The sequence below is a fragment of the Scyliorhinus torazame genome, chromosome 8 (genome assembly GCF_047496885.1).
Source record: "Scyliorhinus torazame isolate Kashiwa2021f chromosome 8, sScyTor2.1, whole genome shotgun sequence".
Lineage (NCBI taxonomy): Eukaryota > Metazoa > Chordata > Chondrichthyes > Carcharhiniformes > Scyliorhinidae > Scyliorhinus > Scyliorhinus torazame.
The window spans coordinates 137,395,394-137,420,707 of record NC_092714.1 but is presented as its reverse complement, the minus strand read 5'-3'; the positions used below and the strand labels follow the sequence as shown (position 1 = coordinate 137,420,707).

Genomic DNA, 25,314 nt, shown 5'->3' with positions numbered 1-25,314 from the left:
AGGACCAACCAACACACACACAACATCGCAGCCAATCACCAGTGAGAGCACACGCACTATAAAAACAGGGGACACGACAGTTCTCGCTCATTCCAGCAGCAGCCAGCTCAGAGCACCGAGCTCAGAGCCTGCCACTCAGACATTCACCATGTGCTGAGTGCCTCACCCAGATAGTGATAGGACAGGGTCCACAGATTAGCTGGTAATGCACGTACCCAAGTTAGCAGTGTGCTGTTACAGTTGAGTAGTTAATAAAATTGAGTTACACCATCTCCAGCCGTGTTGGATCATTTGTACATCAGAACACCCAACACGACATGATACCAGAAGTGGACACAAACCAGCGCCTGTGAGACCTACCTGCAACGCATCAGCAATCCGCCGTCCTGCACCATGGAGAACATCAACCCGCCGCCGCCGCTCCGAATCGCTGGCAATCTCAGGGTCAATTGGAAACTGTTCAAGCAGCGCTTCCAGCTCTTCCTCGAGGCCACAGACAGGGAGAATGCATCGGACACCAGGAAGATTGCCCTTCTTCTCTCCACGGCGGGGCAACACGCCATCCACATCTTTAACTCCCTTACATTTGCGGACGGTGAGGATAAAACCAAATACAAGACGGTGCTCCTGAAGTTCGATGAACACTTCAGCGTTGAAGTAAACGAGAGCATCGAAAGGTACCTGTTCCAGCAGTGCCTGCAGGGTAAGGATGAACCTTTCCAGTCTTATTTACCACACCTCCGCATCCTCGCGCAGTCCTGCGGACATGGGACCACCTCTGACTCCATGATACGCGACCAGATAGTTTTCGGAGTCATGTCGGACACCCTGCGCTAGCAGCTCCTTCGGGTCAAGCAACTCACCCTGGCGACTGCCGTCGAGACCTGCGTCCTGCATGAGAATGCCACCAGCCGGTAATCTCACATCCTGGCGGCCGAAACGGCGCGGCACGGGCCCCATGAGGCGGAGCGGGTCCAGACGATCGAGTACCTCCCAAGCCGCGGCCTGGAGGAGGCCGGCCATTTCGCGCGCTTTCCGAGGCCTCCCACGCTTGTACACGCCAAAAGAGGGGACACTGACGCAGAGGAACACGATGCGCAGGCGAGCACTACGCAAGACCGCACCGCTCATGCGCGGTGGCGCAACGAACACACTGACGTCATGATGTGTGTCAACTGTGGCTCTGCCCATTTAAAGCGGCAATGTCCTGCCAAAGCGCGACAATGCCTACGCTGTGGCAGGTTGGGCCACTATGCTGCCTGCTGTCGAGCAGCTCAGCCTGCCAACTCGTACCCGTTTAATCAGCCTCACAGAAACGTTTGGGCAACTCAACCCATGTTCACCGAGTCCGATCCCGATATCACACAGACCAGTGACACTGAGGTAAGGGAGCCCTTCCGCGTTGCTGTCATCAACAAGAACAAGCTGTCCCGGAGTCAAAAGCACCAGCCGCTGTCAGTGCACAGCATTGATCCGGACGACAAGTGGTGTGCCACCCTGACGGTCAACCGATCCCAGATCAGATTCCGCCTGGACACTGGTGCCTCCGCCAATCTCCTCGCATGGTCAGCATTCCAGACCCTGAAGGTTAAACTACCTATTCTGCCATCCAACTGTCAACTTGTTGACTATAATGGCAACGTCATCCCCGCCACGGGGTCGTGCCAGCGCGAAGTGGCACACAACTCACGTAAAGCCATACTACCATTTGAAATCGTGGGCTCCTCAAAGGACTCTGCTAGGCGCACAGGCGTGCAAAATCCTCCACCTCGTTCAGCATGTACACTCTCTCTCTCTCCAGAAGGCACGTCCGATTTCCCAGATGCAGACTTTAGGGCGCAGCTCAACTCAATCCTCATGCACAACCAGGATGTTTTCGAGGGCATGGGCACACTGCCCTATACGTACAAAATCCGGCTTAAACAGGATGCCACCCCGGTAGTTCACGCACCTCGCAGGGTCCCAGCACCCCTCAAGGACCGCCTCAAGCATCAGCTGCAGGACCTTCAGGACCAAGGAGTGCTTTCCCGGGTAACGGAGCCGACTCCATGGGTCAGCTCCATGGTGTGCGTCAAGAAGCCTTCCGGCGAGCTCCGGATCTGTAAGACCTGAAAGACTTAAATCGCAACATAATGAGGGAACACTACCCCATACCCAAACGTGAAGAGATCACGTGCGAGATGGCTCGGGCAAAAATATTCACCAAGCTTGATGCCACAAAGGCCTTCTGGCAGATTCAATTGGATCAGTCCAGCAGGAAGCTGTGCACTTTCAACACTCCATTTGGCAGATACTGCTACAATAGGATGCTATTTGGCGACATATCGGCCTCTGAAGTGTTCCATCACATCATGGAACAGATGATGGAGGGCATCAAAGGGGTGCGCGTCTATGTAGACGACATCATTATTTGGTCCACCTCTCCGCAGGAGCACATCAGTTGCCTCCAGCGCGTCTTTAAACGGATACGGACCAGGGCCTGCGTCTTAACCGAGCCAAATGCTCTTTTGGACAAACCGAGCTGAAGTTCCTGGGGGACCACATCTCCCGGTTGGGTGTGCGGCCAGATGCCGACAAGGTGGCAGACATCACGGCCATGCAGAAGCCCACAGACAAGAAGGCGGTGCTACGCTTTCTCGGAATGGTCAACTTCCTGGGAAAGGTCATCCCTAACCTTGCTTCCCACACTACAGCTCTCCGGCACCTTGACAGGAAGACAAATGAATTCCAGTGGCTTCCCACCCACCAGCGTGAATGGGAGGAGCTCAAGGTCAAGCTCACCATCGTCCCGGTACTGGCGTTTTTCGATCCTGCAAGAGAGACAAAAATCTCGACTGACGCCAGCCAGTCCGGCATTGGGGCGGTCCTCCTGCAACGGGATGACACCTCATCATGGGCCCCAGTCGCCTATGCGTCACGGGCCAAGACCCCCGCAGAGCAGCGCTATGCGCAGATTGAAAAGGAGTGCCTGGGCCTGTTGACTGGCGTTGACAAGTTCCATGACTATGTGTATGGCCTTCCCCAGTTCAATGTGGAGACTGACCATCGCCCGCTGGTTGGCATCATTCAAAAGGACCTCAATGATATGACCCCCTCGCCTCCAGCGCATTCTGCTCAAACTCCGGAGGTACGACTTTCAACTTGTCTACACCCCGGGTAAGGACCTCATCATAGCAGACGCTCTGTCCAAGGCAGTCAATACGCCGTCCAACCCTGAGGGGTTCGTTTGCCAAGTTGACGCACATGTAGCCTTCACTTCTGCCAATCTGCCGGCCACTGATGCACGCCTGGCCCACATTCGACGTGAGACTGCAGCCGACCCCCTTCTGCAACGTGTGATGCGCCACATGACGGACAGGTGGCTCAAGGGACAATGCCCACAGTTTTACAACGTTCGGGACGACTTTGCAGTCGTAGATGGTGTCCTCCTGAAGCTGGACCACATCGTGATCCCACACAGCATGCACCGGCTTGTCTTAGAACAACTGCACGAAGACCATCTCGGCATTGAGAAGTGCCGGCGAAGGGCCCGAGAGGCTGTGTACTGGCCGGGAATAAATGAGGACATTGCTAACACTGTGCTCAATTGCCCCACCTGTCAGCAGTTTCAGCCGGCGCAACCCAGTGAGACCTTTCAGCCCCATGAGTTGGTCACGTCTCCCTGGTCGAAGGTGGGCGTGGACCTGTTCCATGTGCTCGGCATGGACTACATCATCATCATCGACTACTTTTCCAGCTATCCAGAGGTCATACGCCTGCACGACACCACGTCATCTGCTGTCATCCAGGCCTGCAAAGAGACCTTTGCTCACCACGGCATTCCACTCACCGTGATGTCAGACAATGGCCCCTGCTTTGCGAGTCAGGAATAATCTTCCTTCGCCAGCTAATACAACTTCACACACGTGACGCCCAGTCCTCTGCATCCTCAGTCGAATGGCAAAGCAGAAAAGGGCGTCCACATCGTTAAAAGGCTCCTCTGCAAGGCTGCTGATGCAGGATCTGACGTCTGCCTCGCCTTGCTGGCCTATCGCTCGGCCCCACTGTCCACGGGCCTATCGCCGGCCCAGCTGCTTATAGGTTGCACCCTCAGGACCACTGTGCCATCCATTCACGTCCCAGACCTCGACCATGCTCCGGTACTTCGGCGGATGCAGCAACAGCGTGAGCAACAAAAGGCAACACATGATGTTCGGTCGACTGATCTTCCTGCCCTGGTGCCTGGAGATAATGTCCACATACACCTTCCGGAGGGCGGCTGGTCGGCAACCGCTGAGGTTCTCCAACAGATAGCTCCCCGCTCGTTCCTGGTTCGTCTGCCTGATGGCTCTATTCGCCACTGCAATCGGCGTGCCCTTCGTCTGGTTCCGCGCTCGCTACGTGATCCTGCACCAGTGCCATGCCCTCCTGTTGTCCCTGCAATGGACGTTGTTGACCTTCCGGACACCCTGCATCCTCCTCACTCGACCGTGGCCCGGCCCGTTCCTCAGCCGGTGGATCCTGACCCATCCTTAAGGCAGTCAACCCGAATTCGTCGCCCACCTGAGAGACTTAATTTATGAATCTTTTCATATTGGACTCACTGACTTGTTCTGACATACTGTTTCAGACTTTTTGCCATACTGTTTAAGATTTTGTTATTGTTTGTTAATAACATTGGTTTCGTTCTTGGTGTAACATAGTTAGTTTCTGCACCTGGCACCTTCCTGTGTATATAGTATAGCCACATGTACATATTGTTGTAAATATTGCACACACATGATTAGATGCACTCACTACACTTCTTTATTTATTATCATGTAGGCACATATTCTTTGCGAAAAGGGGGGATGTCATGATATTTAGATCAGCATATCATGGTGCAATCACACACACACTGATGGACATGCAGTAGGACCAACCAACACATACACAACATCGCAGCCAATCACCAGTGAGAGCACACGCACTATAAAAACAGGGGACACTACAGTTACCGCTCATTCCAGCAGCAGCCAGCTCAGAGCACCAAGCTCAGAGCCTGCCACTCAGACATTCACCATGTGCTGAGTGCCTCACCCAGATAGTGATAGGACAGGGTCCACAGATTAGCTGGTAATGCACGTACCCAAGTTAGCAGTGTGCTGTTACAGTTGAGTAGTTAATAAAATTGAGTTACACCATCTCCAGCCGTGTTGGATCATTTGTACATCAGAACACCCAACACGACAGTGCCAACAACAAAGCCCTTAAACATGTACCCCTATACGATGCCGCCTCCATCCGACCCCTGCCTCACAGCCCATTTCCTAACAATAGCAATATTCGCCGCCCATTAGTCATTCATCATATTCGGCAGCGCCAACAGCCCCCCCGTCTCCCCGCACCCGCTCCCAAGAAAGCCCTCCAAACCCACAGGCTCTTCCCCGCCCACACAAATCCAGAGATCAGCCCATTGACCTTCTGAAAAAGCCGCTTGGTGGTGAAGATTGGGAGGTTCTGAATCACAAATCAAAACCTTGGCAGCACCGTCATTTTTACTGTTGCACCCGCCCTGCCAATGACAGCGACACCACATCCCACTTCTTAAAGTCTGCCCTCATCGAGCCAGGTTCAGCTTGTGCAACTGGGCCCGGCTCCGCACCACCTGGATACCCAAATATTTAAAGCTTGTGTCCCCCCACCCCCCACCACCACCACCACTTTAAACGGCAACTCCCCTAGCCTCCTTTCCTGCCCTCTAATCTCAATCGGGAACACCTCGCTTTTTCCCATATTCAATTTGTATACCGAGAACCGGCCAAACTCCCTTCGCATCCCCATGATGCCTCCGATACTGCCCACCAGGTCCAAAATATACAGTAGCAGGTCATCCACATACAATGATACCATGTGCTCGATGCCCCCTGAAAATGAAATGAAAATCGCTTATTGTCACAAGTAGGCTTCAAATGAAGTTACTGTGAAAAGCCCCTAGTCGCCACATTCCGGCGCCTGTTCGGGGAGGCTGTTAACGGGAATCGCTGCTCAATCCCTTTCCAGTCCCTCAATGCCCTTAAGTGCCGTTGCCAGGACTCTATTGCCAAGGCGAAGAGCAACGGGGAGAGCGGGCAGCCCGAAGTACCCCAAACTCGCTTGGTTCATCCACACACTCGCAACTGGTGCCTTCTGCAACAGCCGGACTCAATCTACAAACCTCTGCCCGAATCCAGCACCTCCAACATGTACACCCTGTCCACCTGACCAAACGCCTTCTCCGCACCCATCGCCACCACTACCTCCACCTCCTGCCCCTCCAAAGGCATTTTGATTACATTGAGTAGCCTCCTCACATTCGCCGATAACTGCCTCCCCTTCACAAAACCCGTTTGATCTTCTCAATTCGTGATGCCAACACCTTCACCAAAAGCTTGGCGTCCACTTTCAATAATGATATTGAGCGGTGCGACGCACACTGCGCCGAATCCTTATCCTTCTTTAAAATCAAGGAGATGGAAACCTGCAACAATGCAGGGAGGCGTTCCCCCCTCTACCTTGCTTCATTGTACGCCCTGACCAGCAGTGGCCCCAAGGCCGACCCAAACGTTTTATAGAACTCTACCGGGCACCTGTCCGGCACGGATCCTTCCCTGCCTGCATCGTCCCCTTTTCTTCATCGCCTCCCTCAGGCTAATTGGGGGCCCCCAGCCCCTGAACTAGCCCCTCCTCTACTTTGGGAAACTCTAACCCATCTAGGAGCCGTCATATCTCCTCTTCCCCGAACACCCATTCGCCCCCTCCGGGTCCATCACCACCTTACCCTTATCATCCCTAACTCTGCCGATCTCCCTCACCACCACTTGCTGTCTCACCTGATGGGCCAACATCCTACTCACCTTCTTCCCATACTCATACACTGGCCCTCCGTAGCTGCTCCACTGCCTTCCCTGTAGAAACTAGCCCAAACTCCATCTGGAGCCTCTGCCTCTCCTTCAACAGCCCTGCCTCCGGTATCCCCGAGTATCTCCTGTCCACCCTCAAAATCTCGTCCACCAATCTAGCATTCTCCTCCGTTCCATTTTCTCTCTATGCGCCACAATTGATATGAACTCCCCCTGCCTACCGCTTGGGTGCCTCCCGCAGCGTAGCGGTGGTGACCTCCCACGTGTCGTTTAGCTCCACGTAGCCCCAATGGCATCTCTCACCCGCTCACATACCTCGCCCGGCAACAACCCCACATCTCTGCCTCCACTGTGGCCACTGCTTCCCAGCAACCCCCAACACGAAAACCACAATCGCCAAATACTCCCAGTCAGCCACCCCTGCCAACAGCGCTTGTCCAGCACGTACAAATCAATCTGGGAGTACAGCCGGTGCACATGGGAGAAGTATGAAAACTCCTTTGCCCTTGGCCCCCAAACCTCCACTGGTCCACACACTCCCCCCCCCCCCCCCCCCCCCCATGCACTCCATAAACCCCCTCAGTTCCTTCGCCACTGCCAACACCCTCGAAGGCTTGGGACTCAACCGGTTCAAGCTCAGATCTATGACCGTGTGAAAACCACCCACCCACATAATCAGGCGATACGAGTCCAAGTCTGCGATCCTCCCTCACACCCGCCTCATAAAATCCACATCATCCCAATTCAGGGCATCATCCCAATTCAGGTCATAGATGTTTACCACAACCACCAGCATCCCCTCCAACTTTCCACTAACCATCACATATCTCCCTCCGGATCTGCCACAATACTCCCCACTTGGCATGCAACCCGCTTGTTAACCAACATTGCCACCCCCTCGTTTTCATATCCAACCCCAAATGAAACACTTGTCCCACCCATCCCTTTCTCAGCCTCATCTGATCCCCCAACTTCAGGTGCGTCTCCTGCAAAAAAAGCCACGTCCGCCTTCAAATTCCTCAGATGTGTAAACACATGTGACCGTTTAACCAGCCCTTTCACAACCCCCTTATGTTCCCCGCGACCAGCCTGGTCAGTGGTTGGGGGGGGCCCACCTTCCTCTGCCATTCAGCTAAATTCCTTTTTGGGCCTGTGTCACATGACCATCCAGGCCCACCCTCGGATATCCACCGTCATAAATCTCTTCCCAACTGCGCCACACCAACCGCGCCCATGTCAGAAGCCCTCCCCTTTTTTCCACCCTCAAACAAAAAAACACTCCCTTCCCCTCCCCTACACCTTCCACCTGGCAAGCCCCCACTTCACTCCCATTAACTAGCCCGCCCAGCTAGCATGGTGGCCCCCGCCCAAGGCCTCCAAACATGCTCCCTTCAGTTCTCCCCCCAACCAACCCAACCATCTATCCCTCAAGAGTAACAAAAGGCAGACTCACCATCGTTGCTCCGCCGTGAAAACCTGCCCCCGAAAACCTATCACCAAACAGTTTAAAGAGCACAAAACTCCTCCAAAGTTCAATGTCCTCACATTCCTCCCAGTCCATTGTCCCTCATTAATTCCATTGCCTCCTCTGACATGTCAAAATAAAACGCTCACTCTGGAAAGTCACCCCCTTTTCGAAAAGGGCAGCCTTAATCCTGTTAAACCCGGCCCACCTGTTCGCCAGCTCCGCACCCAGGTCCTGGTACACCCGCAGCTCAATCCCTTCCCAGGTACATTTCCTTAGCCAGAAAGCAGTGCAACCGCACCATCATCGCCGTCAGCAGCTCGCCCACCTGCGGCCTCTGTGCCCTGTGTGCTAGGTCCACTTCCAGGGACCGATCAAAGGCTCCCTCCCCCATCAATTTCTCCAGCATCCTTGCCACATACACCGCGGCCTCCACCCCTTCAATGCCTTCAGGCAGCCCGACAATCCTTAGGTTTTGCCTTCTGAAGCGATTCTTCAAATCCTCCACCTTCTCCCTCAGCTTTTTCTGGCTCTCCCACATCACTCCCACCTCAACCACCAATGAGGCAAACTGCTCCTCGTGCTCTCCCACCGCCTCCCCAACTTTCTGGATTACCAGGCCCTGGGAATCCAGACTCTGCTCAACACGCTCGATCCCAGATCTCAGCGGCTCCACCACCTTGGCCAGGTCCTCCAGGGCCTCTTTCTTCTGCTGCTGGAACTTCCTATTCAAGAATTCCACCAACTGCTCTGTTGTCCACTGGACGGGCAGCCGGTCCCCTTTGCCTTCTGCCACCTTATCCTGTGGTGCACCACAAAAACTCTCCTGTTCCAACTGCACTTTCTTTCTCGTGGCTTTCCTCGTCCACTGATCCATGCACCAGCCACACCAGAGCAGGTACCTTCCCCAGGCACTCCTGTACCTTTTGCCCTCAAATTCTTTTGTCCTTCGGGCGGGGAAAAGACCAACACAATTTGCCTTGAATGGGAGCCATCAAATGTGCGCACACTCACTCCATGGCCACCACCGGAAGACGAGCAACATCATTCATTGAACTACAACGTTATACTTAGCTGAACAATTTTACATATTCAAAAATTTATTTAAAAGTTTATTTTCTGGAAATGCATTATTTGAGTGAATTGTTCTAAATTTGGAATCCTAACCTGGAGGTGTGTAGTTTACAAAGAATTATCTAATTGCCCAATATTAAATTCCTGTAGTTTTCTGTTGATATATTTTTTTAATTGTCTCCCTCTGTCAGATAGCAGTTAAATGCTTTGGAATTTAAGAACTACATTTTTGTACATCTGGTTAGTCCCAGGAAATTATAGAATCTTGACCTGTTTTTTGCTTTTTGTTAACCTGAAGAGAGAAACTACAATACGTGTTTGAGCTATGATGCCCAGAAATAAAACAATGAACTTGAAACATTTATCCCTCTTCCAAAACTGTATATTGCTATATTTGAACCTAGTCCTAGACTTTAACAAGTTGGTAACAGGTACAGCTGCTTTAAAGTAACTAAGAATAATCCTTCCTCATTTGGGGGGAAAAAAATCTAAACATGTGGTACTTTTATCTGCATCTTCTTTCTCTTTGACATTTGCATTTTTGCCAGGTAAATACTATTTAATATAGTGTAACAATTGCAGCTGAATATTTAATTTCACTTGATCGATAAACTATATGAAATGGGGACAGGAGGAGGCCTTATCAGCCCCTTGAGTCTATTTTGCTGGTCAATAAGATCATACCTGAACTTCTGCATTAATTCCACTTTCCTGCAAAGCCTATATCCATTTGTTCCTTACTGTCCAGAACAATTATTCTGCATATTATGTTTTTATCATGTTTATTTTTTACCTTGGTTGAGTACTTTGGTAGAATATAAGAGACTTTAGGAGCCAAGTGATAGGATAGTAATTGTATAACATGTCAAATGCCTAACCCAGTTTCTCTGCCCAATATAATTAACCTGAGCACTATTTAACTTCCCTCAGGAATTTCATCACAACAAATAAGTGTGTGAATGGAGCCCATTGTGGATTCCATTAAGTCCGTGTTGTTCAGTGGGGTCCGTAGTTACAAGAAGCTGCAGATAGCATCTTAAAATTCCAGCATTCAAGGCCTACAACTTCTGGGTTTCCCAGCTTCGTATTTAGGAAGTTCTCATGTAAGAATTTACCCAGCAATTTTCTCTGCCAATTCTGCTGGGCTGGGAACCTTCAGATAAGCTACTATTTAAACACCCAGACCCAGCCTTGCACGGAACACTCTGCACAAACATGACCTCCCAGGGAACCCACCATCACTCCTGGCCCAATCTCCCGACATGGACCCCCTCCCTCCCTCCACGGCTGACCCCCCTCCCTCATTGACGCCCCATGTACATGCCACCCGTGCCCACACCAGGAACCCCCCCGCATTCCCTGAACTTTATAACTTGCCTGCTCCCTGTAAAATGTCCCTTTAAACCTCCTTTTTGCTGCTATTAAAAGGGGTTTGACTTACCTTTCTGCACTCAGTCACTCCACAACAATGCTGCTGGGGGAGCGCTTCGCTGCTCCTGTCTCACCAGCTTGAGTGAGGAAGGTTGGGTGTACTATGCTAAAGACATTATGTAAATGCAAGTTGTTGTTTAAACTAGAAAATGTAGAAGTGTGATTTGTCTCATCAGGCCATCCTCCTATAACTGGCGGTTCTCAAGTATTAAGTTATCGGCTGGAAATGTCTGCGTCAGAAATGACTGATCCCAAGGAAGTATACCAGGGACCTGACATGGAATGTACAGTCAGCAGCCTGCTTCCAGGAAAGATGTACAGTTTTCGACTTCGGGGTGTAAACAAAGCAGGGGTAAGAATTAAAAAAGGGCTTTGGAAGGCTCAGTGTTACAGCAAATTGAAAAGAGAACCTTCAGCGTTCAGGTACTTTGAGGATAAAGACACAAACTGAATCCTGTCGTGAGTTTGTTTTGAGTTGTTCCAATGGTTTTTATAGTGAAGTATTGATTAAATAACAAAAGTTTGGTGTCCTGTATGCCAATAAGATTTTGGAATCTTTCAATTAGAACAAAGAAAATTACAGCACATTGACAGGCCCTTCTCTCAAAGCCTGCGGCAACCATGCTGCCTGTCTCACTTAAAACCTTCTACATTTCCAGGGTCCCTCTATTTCCCATCCTATTCATGTATTTGTCATGTAAAGGTCACTATCGTACCTACTCCCACCACCGCCTCCGGCAGCGAGTTCCAGGCACCCACCCACTCTGTGTAAAAATAACTTCCCTCACACATCTCCTCTAAACTTTGCCCCTTGCACTTTAAACCATGTCCCCGAGTCTGCTACCCTGGGAGAAAGCTTCTGATTATTCACCCTGTCCATGCCCCTCATAATTTTGTAGACTTCTATTAGGTCGCCCCTCAAACCTCCGTTGTTTCAGTGAGAACAAACTGGTTTTATCCAACCTCTCCTGATAGCTAATGCCCTCTGTGGTAGTACCAGGTATTGCGGTACCTGAGAGGTGGATGACCATTGGTTAGACCCAGGAGTCTACCATTGGCTGATGTACATAGCTCCGCCCTGAGAGGCGGAGTATAAGAACCGATGCCATCCCAGCAGCCTTCACTTTCTGTATCGAAGCTGCTGGGGAAGAGTTCTAGCAGATTAAAGCCTTCAGTTATGAATCACCTTGTCTTGAGAGTAATTGATTGCGCATCACCCTCCATGCCAGGCAATATCCTGGCGTGCTTTAAGGGCTACCTCGACACGACCGCCGACACCCCCACGGAAGGACAAAAGATGCATCTCCTACGCTCACGGGTCAGCCCTGGGATCTACCCTCTTATTGAGGAGGCGGCGAATTATGCTGCCGCGATCGAGCTGCTAGAAGGACATTATATCCGCCCTGTGAACCAGGTCTACGCTCGTCACCTGCTGGCGACTAGGAGGCAAAGCCCCGAGGAAACGTTGGAAGACTTCTACCGGGCGCTGCTAGTGCTGGGCCGAAACTGTGGCTGCCCGCCAGTTTCAGGGAACGAGCACACGGAACTTTTGATCAGGGATGCTTTCGTGGCAGGTATGACCTCCCCCGATATCCGCCAAAGGCTCCTAGAAATGGACACTCTGGGACTTGCAGAGGCATGGGCCCTGGCGGGGTCCATGGACATTGCATATAAAAATGCGCTGTCCTTTTCTCCCGATCGCGCTGCGGCCCCCTGGGATTCGTGGCACCCCATAGCGACAGTCCCTCAGACATTTCCCCTGACCCTGCAAGCCTGCGCGGCGAGACGGCCCGCTAACGCCGCCAGACACCCCTGTTTCTTCTGCAGGCAGGCGAATCATCCCCGCCCGCGCTGCCCGGCCCGCACCGCCACCTGCAAAGGGTGCGGCAAGAAGGGCCACTATGTGGGGGTCTGCCAGGCCCGCGCCGTGGCCGCGGTCTCCAGCGACTATCGGCAACCCCCCTTTCAGGCCCCGACCGCCCAGCGCTCATCGCCACCCCCCTATCCTAAGACCACGTGCGACCCGCGGACGCGGCCATTTTGCCCCCCGGACACCACGCTGGACGGGTGGGCGCCGCCATTTTGTCCCTCGCCGCCGCCATCTTCTTCATCCCCGGACACCATGTGCGACCCATGGGTAACGCCTTCTTGGATGGGGCCCCAGGCCGCCAGCACAGCCGACTACATGCTGCCCGAATAGAACTCTCCATTACTTCAGCTGGCCTCGGTGACTCTGGACCAGAGTCGGCCCCGGATGCTTGCGAAAGCTACAACGATGATCTCCATCAACGGCCACGAGACGTCGTGCCTGATTGACACTGGGAGCACGGAAAGCTTTGTTCACCCTGACACGGTAAGGCGCTGTTCTCTTGTCACCCATCCCGTAAATCAAGGGATCTCCCTGGCCTCCGGGTCACACACGGTGGGGATAAAGGGGTTCTGCCTAGCGAACATCACTGTCCAAGGCAGGGAATTCCACAATTTCCGCCTGTACATCCTGCCGCAACCACCCTCCTTGGGCTGGATTTCCAGTGCCATCTGCAAAGCCTGACTTTTAAATTCGGCGGCCCTTACCCCCCCCCCACCCCTTACTGCCTGCGGCCTCACGACCCTTAAGGTCGACCCGCCTTCCCTGTTTGTGAACCTCACCCCGAATTGCAAACACGTCGCCACCAGGAGCAGATGGTACAGTGCCCAGGACCAGACCTTTATCAGGTCGGAGGTCCAGAGGCTGCTGAGGGAAGGGGTCATCGAAGCGAGCAACAGTCCCTGGAGAGCTCAAGTAGTAGTGGTAAAGACCGGGAAGAAACATAGGATGGTCATTGACTACAGTCAGACCATCGACAGGTTTACGCAGCTGGATGCGTACCCTCTCCCCCGTATAGCCAACCTGGTGAACAGGATCGCGCAATACAAGGTTTTCTCCACGGTGGATCTCATGTCTGCCTACCACCAGCTACCCCTCCGTAATGGTGACCGCCAGTACACTGCCTTCGAAGCAGACGGGCGGCTCTATCACTTTTTAAGGGTTCCCTTCGGTGTCATGAACGGTGTCTCGGTCTTCCAGCGAGAGATGGACCGAATGGTTGACCGGTACGGCTTACGCGCAACGTTCCCGTATCTGGATAACGTCACCATCTGCGGCCATGACCAGCAGGAACACGACACCAACCTCCGCAAATTTCTCCAGACCGCGAAAAACCTTAACCTTACATACAATAAGGATAAATGCGTGTTGAGCACCTACCATCTAGCCATTCTAGGCTACGTAGTGCGAAGTGGAGTCATAGGCCCCGACCCTGAGCACATGCGCCCCCTCATGGAGTTCCCCCTCCCTCACTGCCCTAAGGCCCTAAAGCGCTGCCTCGGGTTCTTCAGCTATTATGCACAGTGGGTCCCCAATTATGCAGACAAAGCCCGACCTCTGATCCAGTCCACAACCTTCCCCCTGTCGCGGGAGGCCCGCCAGGCCTTCAGCCGCATCAAAGCAGACATTGCAAAAGCCACGATGCGCGCCATCGACGAGTCCCTCCCCTTCCAGGTCGAGAGCGATGAGTCCGACGTAGCTCTGGCGGCCACCCTCAATCAAGCGGGCAGGCCTGTGGCTTTCTTCTCTCGTACTCTCCATGCTTCCGAAATTCGCCACTCCTCGGTCGAAAAGGAGGCCCAGGCCATAGTAGAAGCTGTGCGACACTGGAGGCATTACCTGGGCGGCAGGAGATTCACTCTCCTCACGGACCAACGGTCGGTTGCCTTCATGTTCGATAATGCACAGCGGGGCAAGATTAAGAACGACAAGATCTTGCGGTGGAGGATAGAACTCTCCACCTACAATTAAGAGATCTTGTACCGTCCGGGGAAGCTGAACGAGCGTCCTGATGCCCTGTGCCACCGCACAAGTGGACCGCCTCCGATCCCTCCATGAGGACCTCTGCCACCCGGGGGTCACTCGTTTTTTTTTTCATTTTATCAAGACCCGCAACCTGCCCTACTCCATTGAGGAGGTCAGGACCGTCACCAGGGACGGAGTGTAAACCGCACTCCTACCGGCCAGAGAGGGCGCACCTGATAAAGGCTTCCCGTCCCTTTGAACGCCTCAGCATGGACTTCAAAGGCCCCCTCCCCTCCACCAACTGCAACATGTACTTCCTTAACGTGATTGACGAGTACGCCCGGTTCCCATTTGCCATCCCCTGCCCAGACATGACCACAACCACCGTCATCAAGGCCCTCCAGGGTATCTTTACACTGTTCGGTTTCCCCGCATACATTCACAGTGATAGGGGGTCCTCCTTTATGAGTGACGAACTGCGTCAGTTCCTGCTCAGCAAGGGCATCGCCTCGAGCAGGACAACAAGTTACAACCCCCGGGGAAATGGGCAGGTAGAGAGGGAGAACGGAACGGTCTGGAAGACCGTCCTGCTGGCCCTACGGTCCAGGAATCTCCCAGTCTCCCGCTGGCAGGAAGTCCTCCCGGTGGCCCTCCACTCCATCCAGTCACTGCTCTGTACAACAACGAATCAGACACCTCACGAACGCCTCCTTGTTTTCCCCAGGAAGTCCTCCTCCGGGACCTCGCTCCCAACCTGGCTAGCGACACCTGGACCCATCCTGCTTCGGAAACGTGAGGGCGCACAAGTCGGACCCGTTGGTCGAGAGGGTCCACCTGCTGCACGCCAACCCCCAGTACGCCTACGTAGCGTTCCCTGACGGCCGCCAAGACACGGTCTCCCTTCGGGACCTGGCGCCCGCCGGAACCCCACGTGCACCCGCACCATTGCCCCCACCCTCCCCACAGCACCTAACTGGAGGGTCAGTACTCCCGCCGCTCCTGCCTAGGCCCGAACACACACTGACGCCCCCTACAGGCGCCTTCCCCCCGTCCACCTTTTGCCCCAACAGCGCCGCCTAGGGGTGACGAAACTGCCTGGGAGGACGACATCATGCTCCCGGAGTAGCAACCGCTGGGGCCCCCATCAGAATCACTGCCGAAGCCCAGACGCTCCAGAAGAACGACCAGGCCACCCGATCGACTGATTGCTGCACTGTGAACACTTTGTTATTACCCTCGACATCACGGTACCTCCATACCTGGTCATACCATGCGAAAGGCGACTATTAACGCTGGCCATCACCCCGCCGGGCTCTTTTTTAACAGGGGGTGAATGTGGTAGTACCAGGTATTGCGGTACCTGAGAGGTGGATGACCATTGGTTAGACCCAGGAGTCTACCATTGATTGATGTACATAGCTCCGCCCTGAGAGGCAGAGTATAAGAACCGATGCTGTCCCAGCAGCCTTCACTTTCTGTATCGAAGCTGCTGGGGAAGAGTTCTAGCAGATTAAAGCCTTCAGTTATGAATCACCTTATCTTGAGAGTAATTGATTGCGCATCACCCTCCATACCAGGCAATATCCTGGTAAATCTCTTCTGTACCGTCTCCAAAGCGTCCACATCCTTCTGGTAGTATGGCGACCAGAATTGAACACTATATTTCAAATGTGGCCTAACTAAGGTCATGCTGCAGCATGACTTGCCACTTTTTATACACATTGCTCCAGCCAATGAAGGCAAGCATACAGCGTGCCTTCTTGACTACCTTCTCACCTGCGTTGCCACTTTCAGTGACCTGTGGACCTGTACACCCAGATCCTGCACTGACTGCTTTTATCTTTTGTTACTAAACATATCGCAAGATTTAACATCGATTGTGCTTTGTCAATGAATATTTTTTTCTTTCCCAGTATGGACCGTATTCCGAAAAATGTGAAATTTGTACAGCAGCAGGATGTCCTGATCAATGCAAAGCTCCACACGTTGTGTGTAAAACAGCCACCTGCGTGCAAGTCAGTTGGACAGTATGTATAATGCCTCTTTTTTTTCCTTTTTAATTCCATAGTAAAAATTAATTCATTTTATCATTAATTGGATTCTTTAAGTTTACACATGTGCAGAGTAGAGAAGTTATTGTTAGCTACTTTTGCAAGCTGTAGGGAATATAGATTTGAGTTGCTACTCGCACCTGAGGACAAAGCAACACAATACTCAGTCTTATAAATTACTTAAACTTGTTTTAAAGCACCAGATGGCATAATCACTGTACCCAAAGATGGAGATCCAAGGATTGAGACAAATTACTCCTCATCTACATGATTGCAGCAAGTAGCCAATGTCCAGCATTAATAGATTGAAGAATCCAGTTTCAGGCTAGTTTCCGTTAAGTCCTGGAAGGAATGGGAAGACAGCAAGAAGGGGGGCTGATGATGGCTGTCACTATTGTCAGGATGCTTATGGAACCAGGTTGAGCATTTTTTTTTTTTTTTAAAGCAGCTCTCTTTCGTGATGGCTGCTGGCTAGATGACATCGCATCCAGAAAATCTGAGTGGAATAGGATCAAGGATTGCTTTGCTCAGGACAGCTAAACTTTCTTGCTATGTTTTGCATGTGCAGTGTAACATTCAGAAATACTTTTAACATGTTTATATACTTCATGTTATTCCTGCAGACACCAGCTGGTCATGGTGCTGATGTGACAGAGTACAGGCTGGAATGGGGAGCAATGGAAGGTGTAATGCAAATCTGTTATTGTGGGCCTGGTCTAAATTATGAAGTGAAGGGGCTCTTGCCAGCCACTACCTACTTCTGTAGAGTGCAGGTAATTGAGAAGTTTTAACTATTTAAGTGGCACAAATATAGAACCTATGAACATGGTAAGGAAAAGGTGGCAATGTTTCCACCGAATATATATCAAGAGTAATATGTGTCTACCTTCCTTGAAGTGGCAGTCAGCGGCAGATAGCCACTCCATACCGAGTTACCTGCGTTTAAGTTGTAAAGCACTTGTCTCACCCGACCTTCCTGACTTCGGCAGGGTGAGACTCCAGAAGCGAATCATGTTCCCAGTTCTGGTGCTGAGATGCAAAAGGAACGGAGCTAAGGAGGACTTGCCCCCTTTTTTACAGCACTAGTTATCATAAAGCAGACGAGTTTAATGGTCCCATTGAAAGGGAGAAGGTAAATTTCTAAAGGAAAGTAAGTGGGAGTGGGGGTTTGGACATTGGTAGGGAGGGGGATCCAGACATGAGCAGGGGGAGATGGAAATCAGGATATTAGGGGGTGGGGTGGGAGATCAGACATCAAGGGGTTCGGACATTGGGGTAGGGTGGGGGGTTCAAACATCAGGGATGTAGTTGAACAGCAGATGGGGGGGGGAGGAGGGGGGGGTGGAAATTGGATATCGAGCGAGGAATACTTTGATATCAGGGAGAGCAGGAGCGTCGGACATCGAGAGGGTGGGTTGTTTGAGTTGGTGAGGTAGTTGGGCCGGTCTAGAATTGGGCCCGGTCAGGTCCAGGGAGTGGGGAATCCCCTGTGGGTGAGGGTTGGGAGGTATCTTTGATGAGTGGTGGTGGGGGTCCCCTGGGGAGCTGGGGATTTGAGGGGGTGTACCGTAGGCCCTCTGAAGTCAGAAGTGCTTTTTGTCCCTTCTCTTTCAGAGTAATTATGAGTGCAAAACTGATAGAACCATCCACTAACTTTGTTCAAAGCAGATTTGTCCAGGGGAAGTTAGTCCTTCTGTATATTGCTGGGTAGACCCTTACCTGGGAAATTTCAAGAGGGTTTCCCCAGTGCACCTTTGGGGTTCTCTCCCCCACCTCGTTGATTCTAACATTGGTCAGGATGTTATGGGCCCTTAGTTATAAAGTAGACCCAAAGGTGTTAATTGGTAAAGGAGGGAATAAGGGTCATCAGTAATTTCAAGATGAAATCCACCATCAGTAAATCTGTTTTTAAGCCCTTAATTGGATTTTAGTATCCTTGTTTTTTTTCATATTCCATAATTGATGAAACAATGAATATTAATGATGTTAGGGATCCACAATAATTCTGCTCACCATTGTTCACTCCTCCAGTTCCTGAAAGGTTTCAGGGCTTTCACTTAAACTCCAGGTGCCTGTTTCAAATATTGATTGCTATTTGTGTGAAGTAGAACTTCCCTGTTCTAGACTAAATTTGTTCCACATTATAAATTACTTTAAACTAACTTAACAGATTTACCTACTACATCAAAATAAAGACAAGGTGCTGGAAATTCACAGCAGACCTGACAACATCTGTGGAGAGAGAAACAAAGTTAACGTTTTGTGCCGAATATGACTCTTTTGAACAAGTTTCTGCATTGTTGCTTATATCTGTACAGTCTCATCACAACTTTTTCTGCCTACTCCCAATCGTCTGTTGGCTTTGTGTAATACTGCTTTTCATCAGTTAGATATTTTTACCATCAATAATAATAATCTTAATCAGTGTCACAAGTAGGCTTACATTAACACTGCAATGAAGTTACTGTGAAAATCCCCCAGTCGACATACTCCGGCGCCTGTTCGGGTACACTGAGGGAGAATCCAGTATGTTCAATTCACCTAACAAGCACGCCTTGGACTTGTGGGTGTAAACCGGACCACCCAGAGGAACCCATGCAGACACGGGGAGAATGTGCAGACTCTTCACAGACAAGTCCATGTTCCCAGATCTCTTCCAGCTTAGAGTCATAGAATGATTACAGCACAGAGGAGGCCATTTTGTCATTGTGTCCATGCTGACTGCCTGCAAGAGCAATTCACCTAGTATGTTCCTAGAAGCTTAGAAGTTCTAGAGTTGGTTATGTAAACACCATTTCTGGTTTTTTTTTTCATTTTCTGTTTTGTCTACATTAAATTGTACCTGTCACTGCTATACCTACTTATTTTGTTCAAATCCTTCTATAAGTTCTCAGCTGCTTCTACCAATTTCACTACAACACCTATTTATTTGATCTGATTTGAGTTTCTGAATCAAAGTGTTATATAAATAAGAGAACGTAAAGCGCCCAACACTGAACCCAGATTCATCCCATTCACTGCTTACTCGCACCCTGACATAATCCTCCAATGAGCATCCAGTGTTTTTAAATAATAATAATAATCGCTTATTGCCACAAGTAGGCTTCAATGAAGTTACTGTGAAAAGCCCCTAGTCGCCACATTCCGGCGCCTGTTCGGGGAGGCCGGTACGGGAATTGAACCCGCGCTGCTGCCTTGTTCTACATTACAAGCCAGCTATTTAGCCCACTGTGCTAAACCAGCCCCATGTTAACAAAGCTAATCGAGTTGTAACCAGTAACTGGACTAAACTCTGTAAATTGCTGTCAAAGACAAATTCCCCGTACATTATTAAGAACTGAAAATATACTTGAGTACAGTAGTGGATTTTATCAGGGGAAATGGAAGTTACACTCTGTGGGTGACTAGAAGGCCAGATAATCCTTAAGTGTAATGTATTGCATGCTATTAACTTTCAAATCTCTGTTTCCAGGCATTAAATGTTGCTGGTTCAGGCCCTTTCAGTAATGTGACCTTGTGTATGACTCCAGCATCTGTTCCAGCTGCCGTAAGTTTTCTGCAAATAGTGGATAAAGATCAGCTTAAAATACCACCCGATTCGCCATCAACTTGTCTTGCCATTCAGTGGGAAGAGCCTCGTGATCATGGTTCTGAAATCACAAGCTACAGTATAGACTTTGGTGACAGGCAGCCTATAATTGTGGGCAGATCCACTTGTCTTGTCATACAAAATTTGCAGCCAGATACAACATACAGGTAAGGTGGACTCAAAGGATTCAAATGGCTAGTTTCTCTAAATTGTTTGGTTACATGCCAAACTGAAGTTAGCATTCCACTCAAGGTTAGGTCTACAACTGCAGAAACCAAACAAATGTTTGGTGACCAGTGTATTTTTTTAAAATTAGCCAGATATGAGCCACAATTGTGCTCACTGTTCTCATTATAAAAGTGAATGAGCGATTAATTTAAGTAGGTTCCATCCAAATGAAGCATAACTAATTTTGTGTATTTAAAGCAGGGTTACCTGAGTACTCCTTTCACCCAAATGAAACTAACTGTATGTTGGAGCTCTAAACTAGACACAATCTTTTTAGCCATTTTTTAAAAAAAATGCTATTCTAGGTGATATTTGTAATCCTGTTTTAGCTTCAAATAGATTATTGTTTTGAAGAGTTCTTTGCTTCTTGTAACAATACTGAAAATGAATGAATACCTTTTGCTTGTTAATTTACTGGAAAGAAAACTATAATAGAAACATATGAAACATGAAGACTTTAAAAAGAGAGCATGTGGAAAAAGAGCTTTATGATACAAATTTTCACCAGAGCTCGGAGAGATATTAAGTTTATATCACAAGCTACAGAATCTTGTGGCAACCAGCAGATCAAGTTAAGATTAATAAAGGGGTGGCACGGTGGTGCTGCGTTAGTACTGCTGCCTCATGGCGCTGAGGACCCGGGTTCAATCCCAGACCCAGGTCACTGTCCGTGTGGAGTTTGCACATTCTCCCCGATTTTCCGTGGGTCTCACCCCCAAAAAACAAAGATGTGCAGGATAGGTGGATTGGCCATGCTAATTACCCCTTAATTGGAAAAAAAGATTGAATTTTTTTTTTTTTAATTTTAAATAAAAGCAGAAACTGCCACCGTTCAGGCAGCACCTGCAGAGAGAAAAAACAAAGTGAATGTTTCAATTGGATGACCAATGACAGAAGTTGGTTATGAAGCACTAAAGTGCAGGATTTCCAAGATCATGGCCAATCCACTTGTTTTGAGTTCTACATTCCCACTTATCCCTGGTAACCTTAGATTTCCTTGCCTAACTAGAATTTATCTACCTCTGACTTAAAAATATTCGGTAATCTTGCTTTCACCACCTTCTGCAACAGAGTCCCAAAGTTGTGCAACCCTCTTGAGAGAAAAACATGTCTTCATCCCAATCCTATAAAGGTGATCCCTAATTTTAAAACAGTATCCCCTATTTCTGGACTAAGACACATCTACCTTATTAAGCTCAGGAGCTTATATTCATCAATCAAGTCAACTCACTGTTCTAAACTCCAGAAAGAGTGCGCCTAGTCTGTTCAGACTATCCTCTTAAACAACCCACTCATTCCAGGTATCAATCTAATAATCCTACCCTGAACCGACCCTAACGCTATTACATCTTTCCTTTATTAAGGAGACCAAAACACAAATATTAAAGCTCTAGTCTGGTGCCCTGTATAACTGAAGCATGACAACTTTTTCAATTCCTCTCATAATAAAGGATGAATTCTATTAGCCTTCTTGATTACATGCTTTACCTGCATGCTAATGCTTTGTGACTCATGCACAAAAACATTTGGATCCCTCTGCACCTCAGAATTCTGCAGTAGTTCTATGTTCAAGTATTACTCTGCTTTTTCATTCTTCCTGCCAAAGTGAGCAACTTCACATTTTCTCACATTAAAGTAGTACAAAATTGAAGGGGGAATCAGCAAATCTCCAAAGCTGGTCTGTTGGCACCCCCCAACAAACCACCATTTGCTGTATTGGAAGATCTAGGTAGCAACAGCTGAGGAGAACTGGCTCTACAAGCACCAGCTCAGAAGGTACCTGATCTGTGTCTGCTGCTGAAAGGACACTTAGAACCAATACCGGACCAGTTTCTCAGTATAGTCACTGGTAATGTAGGGCACACAGCAAGATTCCACGAATAGGGTGAAATAAATGACCATATATCTTTTGGGTGTTATTTAAAGGCTGGTGTTGATGAGGACATCAAGACTCTTCTTTGAATGCCATTGTGAGATCCTATATGTCTCACCTAAAGATAGCATTTTCAATAGTGCAGCACTTCCTCAGCATGTCACTGAAGTGTCAGCCTGAATTATGTGCTCAAGACTCCAGAAAGATGTTGAACCCATGACCTTCAGAGCAACGATGCTACCATTGAGCTAAGTTTGACACAGCTCACCTTAAATTGGCTATGATGTTCTTTTGTGGAATTTTATGAGTGAGAGTGCAAATTAACTATATTAAGCTACGTGCACAGCACTTGAAAGACCCCGGGCTGGATTCTCTGCCCCATCCCGCCGCATTTCTGCACCGACCCACCGGCGGGATTCTCTGTTATGCCGGCCGGTCAATGGGGTTTCCCATTGTGGGGCAGCCCCACGCCGTTGGGAAACCCCCAGGCGCCGACAAAACGGAGAATCACGCCGGCAGAGAATCACGCCCTCCGTATGTCACATATGAGTTACCATACATGCACAGCCGTGCAAAAATTTTAAAGAAATCATCTGTGCAGTCCCAAAAACAATTACAGAGACCATGTTGCTTATAAGATGTAGTTGATTTACCTTGCTTTGTGTAACAATTGTAAAATGTTTTACAGCTGACATGGGCAGCACGGTAGCATGGTGGTTAGCACAATTGCTCCACAGCTCCAGGGTCCCAGGTTCGATTCCCGGCTTGGTTCACTGTCTGTGCGGAGTCTGCACATCCAACCCGTGTGTGCGTGGGTTTCCTCCGGGTGCTCCGGTTTCCTCCCACAGTCCAAAGATGTGCAGGTTAGGTGGATTGGCCATGCTAAATTGCCCTTCGTGTTCAAAATTGCCCTTAGTGTTGGGTGGATTACTGGGTTATGGGGATAAGGTGGAGATGTGGGCTTGGGTAGGGTGCTCTTTCAAAGAGTCGGTGCAGACTTGATGGGCTGAATGGCCTCCTTCTGCACAGTAAATTCTATGGTCTAATCTGAATGTGGACATTGCTGCCTACTCTAATCTAAAATTGAAGCAATTCTTAATGCAAAACCGTGTTTCAGCATTTTATCATCTAAACGATTCTTCTTTTGTATTTTCAGAGTACGAGTACAGGCAGTAAACAGCATTGGACCTGGTCCTTTTAGCCACACCATTAAGGCAAAAACAAAACCGCTGCCCCCAGAGCCACCTCGACTGGAATGTGTCACCTTTAGTTATCAAACTCTGAAGCTCAAATGGGGAGAGGGAACTGCCAAGGCTTTGGCATCGGACGCCATTCAGTATGTCTTGCAAATGGAGGACAAGAATGGGAGGTAAATTGGACAGAACCTGTTTCCAGTAGGCGTCACCAAAATGGCCAAAAGGGATGTCTTAAATGTTGCACAAGATGACTCTTTTTTTTCTCACTTCATGTGGAAAGATGCCTGCCCTCAAAAACCTTCTCCTCTTCATGGAACTACCATGATTAAGAATGCACTGTTCAAAGGAGGCACAGGTTTATCCATGTCCCATTGGTTAATGTCATAGCGTGGCCTTGTTACACAAATGAAAACTTTAAGAGCTATGTACAAGCATCACATATGGGGCAGCACGGTGCTGCAGTGGTTAGCACTGCTGCCTCATGGCACCGAGGACTCAGGTCGATCCCGCTCCGGGTCACTGTCCGTGTGGAGTTTGCACATTCTCCCCGTGTCTTTGTGGGTTTCACCCCCACAACCCAAAAAGATGTGCACGGTGGTGGATTGTCATGCTAAATTGCCCCTTAATTGGGAAAAAAAGAATTTGGTGCTCTAAATTATTTTTTTTTAAAACAAGCATCACACAATTTTGGATGCATGCCATGTTGATACCATTAGGAGTAACTAAACACTAAATACTCCCTTGAGCATTGTATATCAGCCTAGATGTAGAAAGGGTCGCAGACTCCTTTTAATCAACTTGTGTTCATGGAGGTCTGACTTTTTCTACGTAAGCATGCTGCCGATGAAAGTATAAAACTGTGCAAGTAATCGCTTGTCATATTCTCGTGATCAAATGATAATTGACTCACATAGAATTCACATGGAGAACTATGTTAGCTCTGCCCCAAATCCTTTTTTGTTGGTAAAATGCAGTTGAGGAAGAAAGATTTTGCTTAACATTTGTGAATAATAAAAGTGGAGAGTTTGCACATTCTCCCCGTGTTTGCGTGGGTTTTGCCCCCACAACCTAAACATATGTGCAGGGTAGGTGGATTGGCCACGCTAAATTACCCCTTAATTGGAAAAAATGAATTGGGTACTCTAAATTTATTTATTTTTAAAATAATCTGCAACCTTCAAGCACTTCTCTTCAATAGCTGAAGGATAACTCGGTGTTTATTACTTGATAGAGGACAAGCCCGAAATGCTTCAAAACTTTGCAGATGCTTTTAAAGATCATGGTTTTCTTTCAGGTATACCACATTGTACAGGGGACCATGCCACATACACAAAGTTCAAAGGCTCAGTGAATCAACATGCTACAGATTTAAAATTCAGGCGTGTAATGAAGCAGGTGAAGGACCCCTTTCAAAAGTTTACACTTTCACAACTACCAAATCTCCTCCATCTCCCCTGAAAGGTAAGTGTTTGTTGATATTAATTTAGTTTGTCAGTAAATGATCTTAGATGGCTAGAACTATCGGGTTACTATTGGTGGCACGATGGCACAGTGGTCAGCACTGCTGCCTCACAGCACCAGGGACTCTGGTTCAATTACAGCCTCGGGTGACTGCAGAGTTTGCACATTCCCCCCATGTCTGCGTGAGTTTCCTCCGGGTGCTCCAGATCCCTCCCACAGTCCATAGATTTGCAGGTTAGGTGGATTGGCCATGC

General features: G+C 49.4%; 1 protein-coding gene across 5 annotated transcripts in view; it reads left to right on the top strand.

Moving 5' to 3' along the window:
- The window catches only part of fndc3a (fibronectin type III domain containing 3A), a 406,018-nt gene that overhangs the window by 354,529 nt on the left and 26,175 nt on the right, over positions 1-25,314 (top strand). For all 5 annotated transcript variants that reach the window (XM_072514248.1, XM_072514250.1, XM_072514247.1 and 2 more), the window contains 6 exons: positions 11,007-11,182; positions 16,576-16,689; positions 17,337-17,486; positions 20,186-20,469; positions 23,560-23,772; positions 24,894-25,060. In XM_072514248.1, the coding sequence (XP_072370349.1) occupies positions 11,007-11,182; positions 16,576-16,689; positions 17,337-17,486; positions 20,186-20,469; positions 23,560-23,772; positions 24,894-25,060 (1,104 nt within the window). The remainder of the gene's footprint in view (positions 1-11,006; positions 11,183-16,575; positions 16,690-17,336; positions 17,487-20,185; positions 20,470-23,559; positions 23,773-24,893; positions 25,061-25,314) is intronic.